The 6,381-nt window shown below is 40.7% G+C and overlaps 1 protein-coding gene across 1 annotated transcript; it reads right to left on the bottom strand.

The window, feature by feature from the left end:
- Positions 1-67: 67 nt before the first annotated feature.
- On the bottom strand, positions 68-2,479 carry LOC139649957 (protocadherin beta-16-like). Its single transcript, XM_071526466.1, has one exon. The coding sequence runs from the start codon at positions 2,477-2,479 to the stop codon at positions 68-70; it is 2,412 nt and encodes an 803-aa protein (XP_071382567.1).
- Between the last annotated feature and the right edge of the window lie 3,902 nt (positions 2,480-6,381).

Below are 6,381 nucleotides of genomic sequence, written 5' to 3' on the forward strand. Positions count from 1 at the left end.
TCAAGCTGCCTAACTGTACATAAAATTAAAAATGAATTTAAAAAATATATGACGTTTTGTTAAAATGTCAATGTCCTACCTCTGGAGATCCCTCCAACTCCCCGAATACATCAGCAAAGTCTGTTGGACTTTTCCTCAGAATCTGGTCAGCAGGTAGTGTGTTGTCATTGTAAGATCTCACAAACTTGAAATCACTGGTTCTAGAACCCGTTGTCAAGTAAGCGTCATAATTGTAAGTGCTGCGTAAAGTTCCTGTGCCGTCAACCTCTGCGTAATTGGGAGGGAGATAAGCGCTGGGGATGGCGACCGCTCCGTCAAACAACAGTCTGGGCTTTCTCCTGCGACAAAACCTCACACCCAGGATGACAATAATGAAGGTCAGGAAAAAGGTGGAGACGGACACCAGCGCGATGATCAGATAAAAGGTCAGTTTGGAATTGCCCTCATCGTAAGACATATCTTTCAGTTCTGGCACTTCAGCCAAGTTATCAGAAATAAGTAAATACATAGCACAAGTGGCAGAAAGAGGGGGCTGTCCGTTATCTTTCACTGCCACAATAAGGTTCTGTTTCATGCTGTCAGATTCAGAAATTTCCCGCTGTGTCCTGATCTCTCCACTGTGGAGACCAATAATGAAAAGTCCAGGATCAGTGGATTTGACTATATGATAGGACAGCCAGGCGTTCTGGCCGGAGTCCGCGTCCACCGCAATCACCTTGGACACCAGAGAGCCTCCGTGCGCAGCTTTGGGGATCAGCTCGGTCATGAAGGAGTTGCCCTCCGGGGCGGGGTACAGTATCTGAGGAGAGTTGTCATTCACATCTGTTATGAAGACACAGACCGTCACGTTGTTGCTGAACGGAGGTGAACCGTTGTCTCTAGCCATCACGTGGACTTTAAAGCTCCTGAACTGTTCATAATCAAACGATCTCACAGCGTGGATCACCCCCGTGTCTCCGTTAACGGATAGATAGGAGGAGACCGGGGCACCGTTCACCTCTCCAGGTAAAAGCGAATAAATCACTGTGCCGTTTTGTCTCCAGTCTGGGTCTCGAGCAGTAACGGAACATAATGTGGAGCCAGGTTTGTTATTTTCAGTCACGTAGGCGCTGTAGGACTGTTCCTCAAACACAGGTGGGTTGTCGTTGACGTCGGCTACTGACAGCTGAACAGTTTTAGAGGAGGACAGAGGCGGAGAGCCCTCGTCGGTGGCAGTGATTGTAAGGTTGTATTCAGACACTAGTTCACGGTCCAGTTGGCCCGTGGTCACCAGAGAATAGTAGTTTTTGATTGAAGGAACCAACTTAAAAGGGACGTTTTGTTGAATCGAGCAACGGACCTGTCGGTTGTGCTCAGAGTCTGCATCCTGCACGTTAATGATGCCCACCTCTGTACCAGGTGACACGTTCTCTGGTATGGGGTCGTTCAGAGATTTTAGATATATCACAGGTTCATTGTCGTTCACATCTGTAATATCAATCATCAACGTGGAGTATGATGCCAATCCAAGGCCGTCTTTTGCACTGATTCGAATTTCATATGAGGACTCTTCCTCATAATCTATTGGCCCATTAACTTTCACATCACCTGTTTTTTGATCAAGGGAAAACATATTGCTATTTTTATCGGCGATGTGATCAAGTTCATATCTCACTTCACCGTTAACTCCTTGATCTGCATCAGTAGCACTGACTGTAACCACTACAGTATCTATCGGAGAGTTTTCTAGCAGTCTCGCTTTATAGACGGCCTGGCTAAACACTGGGGCGTTATCATTAGCATCCAATACAGTGACTTGTATCACCACAGTACCTGATCTCTGAGGAAAGCCACCATCCAGAGCTGTGAGAAGCACGTTCATTTCCTGTTCATTTTCACGGTCTAATTCTTTTTCCAACACCAATTCACAGTACTTTCGGCCGCCTGATTTTGTCTCAACATTCAAAACAAAATTATCATTCCTTTCTAGAGTATAGGCTTTAACACCGTTTTCTCCAATATCCGCATCATGAGCTTCATCTAAAGAAAATCGCGCTCCTTTGATCGTCGATTCACGGATTTCCATTTTAATTATATAGTTTTTAAAGAGCGGCGAGTTATCATTGATATCCTGTATATGAAGAGTAATGCGATGCAGCTCCAATGGGTTCTCCAATACAAGTTCCAATTTTAAGACGCAGGAAGGCTTCTTGCCACAAAGCGCCTCTCTGTCGATCCTCTCGGCTACAATCAAATCTCCATTACTCAGGTTTATGTCACAGTATCGTTTGCTGTTCCCTTCAGTGTCAATACGGCCCTTTCGAGATGACAGTCTGCTTACATCCAGCCCAACATCCTTTGCGATATTTCCAATAACAGACCCTCGTTTCATCTCCTCTGGAATAGAAAAGCTGATGTCCCCGTACGCGAAATTCATTGTCCGGAGAAAGAGAACAATATTGAAGACAAGGCTTGCCAACGGGAATCCTTTGTATCCCATCTTTAACCGACTAAGCACAAAACTCCCTTGCAAAACAAAATATTTAAAAAAATATTTAGTAAAACGTTAAAAAATGTTTTAGAAATCACTCAACGATTTAATTACCTCTTGCACGAAAAATCGCATTCAAAACATGTTTTTCACCGTCCGGATTAAGGATTGTATAGGACACTAGCATGGGTGAGGAAATGGAGGAGGAGAGGTAGTGGCTCTCTATCTCGTTCTATGATGGTGAACAGCGGCACTATGAGCATCCCTCAGATATTACACATATCAACAGCATACGTCCATAGCACAAGCCTTGCGTGCACTGCATACACTTGGCCTACATTCAGCAAATACATCACCCAGGTGTTGTTAAACAATGCCCTACACTGTCTTGTTTCTGAAATAGCCAGGCCACTTAAGCAAAACATACAGTTTAACAGTATCCATACATTAGCAATTCATATAACCAAACTTCTTGTAAAACATTGACCGAGTGCGAATTATTTCAGCACCACGGAAAGCGCCACACATTGACATTATGAATGGCAAACATTTTCTGTACTCCTATCCTCTGAATCCACACAAAAATGGACACATGAATTGTGTCAGATGGTAAATTATCTCTTCAAATACTTTGTTAACCACATAATATTAATCTGAAAATTACATTGGTTTACCAAGTGTAGGCCAGTTAAATCGTAATCTCAAATCTGCTGTGAGGAAACATCCTAGATTAGACAAAATGTGAAATTATGAATGAAATTATGAACATTTTGTTGTGGCTCTGGAACTAGATCCATGGTCAACATAAGGACAAACACACATGGTAAAATGTCAAGATTTAAATATTTGCTACCATACCATCAATGGTTGCTAATAAATAGTTTTACTTCAAACTTACTTGTAACAAGACAGCACAGACTCTCAATATAATAAAAATGGAATCAGCTAATATAGCAGTATTTTGTAGTAACAAAATATTACAAATACCTAGGATTATACTTGGATGTACATATGAATTTTGTAAAAGGTACCACACTTCTCTCTGAGTCAGCTAGAAGAGCTCTTGGTGGTGTTATTGGCAAAACAAAGATGCTGAGGGACATTGGTTTTTCTACATACACCAAACTCTATCAAGCCTGTGTATGTCCAATTCTAGATTATGTAGCAGGGGTTTGGGGATATGAGAATCGCCACACTTGTGAACAAATTCAGAATAGGGCCCTTAGATATTTTTTGGGTGTACACAAATTTGCACCTATCCTAGCGACTTCTGGTGACATGGGGTGGAAATCCTGTGAGGAGCACTGGAGTGTCTGTATGATGAGGCTGTGGAACAGATTACTGGAGATGAGGGATAACAGACTAATTAAAAGAGTGTTTCTTTGGGACATCCAAACAAATGGGGTATGGGCAAGAGAGCTACACAGTTTGTGTGAGATTAGGCTGTGAGGATTTGTATATCAACACTGTAAAGCTTGACATAAGTATGTTTAAAGAATTAATGTCTGTTGAGTCAGGAGTGAAATGGGCTTCCAATGTAAGGAGTAAACCAAAACTTAGGACATTTTGTGAAATTAAACATGAATTTGGTACAGAGAACTATGTGCTGTATAACCTCAAAGAAAAAAAGATCTCTGTGTTCCCAGATTAGGTCAGGTATACTCCCTCTTCATGTTGAAACAGGTCGTTGGGTAGGTATTGTTGAGGAAAAGAGACGTTGTTATTTGTGTGAGCTTAATGAGATTGAAAATGAGATCCATTTTGTTTTGTATTGCCCACATTACCATGATTTAAGAACAAGACTGTTTAATAAAGTGGAGGGGAAAAAAATGATCTACTCCTTATGCAGGACACAGATATACTGGCATGGCTGTTTGTACACAAAACCTTTTTAATTGCTGACTATTTAGAAAAAGCTTGGGCTAGAAGGAAGACAGCACATAGATGAGCTGATGTACTTCTGTTCTTTTCTTTTTTTCCTTTCTTTTTTCTTTTCCATGGATATTTGTTCTTGCCATATTAGGAGTATTATAGTACCGGAATGTACTTGATGTACTTATTGTGCTTACTGTAATGAATTGAGTATTGGTTATAGCTATATTATAGCAAACTTGAAAATGAAATTTTGTTTATTTTATTGGTGTCTTGTAATTCCATGTGAGATGGGCCACCTAAGTGGCATGACACGTAAATAAAAAATTCATTCATTCATTCATTCATATAGGGCCTAGATGAAGGTATCACTCAACAAAATAAAAACAGATGCCCAAGAACAGATAAATATGAAGCAAGTACACCACCTCTGAATAAGTTCTGTTATGGAAATGAGCAGTTCCTGTCTCAATTAACCTCATTCTCAGAGGAGAGACTCACAAAGAGGCAGTGAGCTTGATAGGAGAGGTCCTGCATGATCTTTTTAAACTTTGAGGTAATCCACAGTGAGGCTATACATGGAATAGATAATGGGTAACCAATGACCTTTGATGCTGTGCACTACTTCAGGTTTGCTCCTAACCTGGGCATTTGTCCCACCAAACCACACACTTAATGAGAATGAGATGATGCTGTCAATTGCTTCCCTGTACTGATAGTATTCCCATAATGTCACATGCATTTCCTACCAATATGGTGCTTTACCATACACACAGCTCATTGGCTGTGGCTGTCATTTAATTATAATCACCTGTTAATTTATTACAATCACCTGTTATTTTCCTACCAAGACGGACATGTGGTAATGTAACAGAATACTGAGTAAATTGGTCATTGCCAAATTGCTTAAGCTGCCTTTGATAATTTCTCAGATGCTGTTAAAACCCCTTGCACCCAGACTTTTCACTTAAATTTCCCCTTAAGTAGCTTCATAGTAAAAAAAAAAAAATCTCTTGCTGTACGGCAATGTCACATCCATATTCTGTATCTGCTCATTCCAATGCTTTCTTGAAGCTCTAGCTGCTTATATTGAGTGAAATATTCAAATACAAGACGCCATGTTTTTATTGCTATATTACATCAAATGGAAAAAATCTAGATGTTTGTGCATCATTTTATACGTTTCCCTGTAATTCAGCATGACATATTTCCTATCTTTGGAAACCTTGGGATCTTGACTAGAATTTAAAGTAAAGTTCTGTGGGTTTGAACAAAACTTCGGTGCGCAACATGCGTTTGTAATGATGGTCCCGCCGGTGGAATCGGTGGGGTTTTAACAGTTAAGAGTAGAAGAGATATTACGATGAGAGACTTCAAGGAAGCTACTCCTTCCACTCCTTGGCAATCTATTTCAACTGACTGGAGGTCATCAGTTGTCACCTCCTAAAACTGAGGATTTCATTGGCTTTGCCCATGTTCAGCAGGAGGTTCTCTGGTTTGCACTATGAGACACTGGAGAAACCTCCCCTTGCAGACTCATAACTGGCTGAGATCAGCCCCACAACAGTCGTATAGTCTGGAAACTTTATTACCTTTGTAGATTCATAATAGGAGACACAATTGTCTGTATAGAGGGCGTACAGTAGTGATATTCAGAATGCATGGTTTGGAGAACATATGCTCACATGCTTCAGTTTGACCACCTACCTCCTCTTCTAGAGGAAATCATTAATCCATTTGCACAGGGCTATGTTGATGCTTAATTACACTAGATCATCAAAAAGTCCATCTAGAAAGACAATCAGGGTTCAGATGATCCTGAAGCATTATACCTCTAATGAATTTGAAACCAAAAATTCGATGAAACTAATGAAATATTAGTTTCATTTTAAGGGAACCTGCATGTAAAATGTGGCATAAGTGCAGCCGTCATTCCCTGCCCCATGCCAGTCAATCAGACCCCCCCTGTTTTTCTAATCCATTCAAACTCAAGTTTACTCTATGGTTCCCAATTATACTTGATAAAGCTTTGCTTTGTG

Source organism: Centroberyx affinis, unplaced genomic scaffold (genome assembly GCF_046629955.1).
Source record: "Centroberyx affinis isolate AG114_WGS23_722 - 3 ecotype Tasmania unplaced genomic scaffold, CSIRO-AGI_Caff_v1 ptg001411l_1, whole genome shotgun sequence".
NCBI classification, from domain to species: Eukaryota; Metazoa; Chordata; class Actinopteri; order Beryciformes; family Berycidae; genus Centroberyx; species Centroberyx affinis.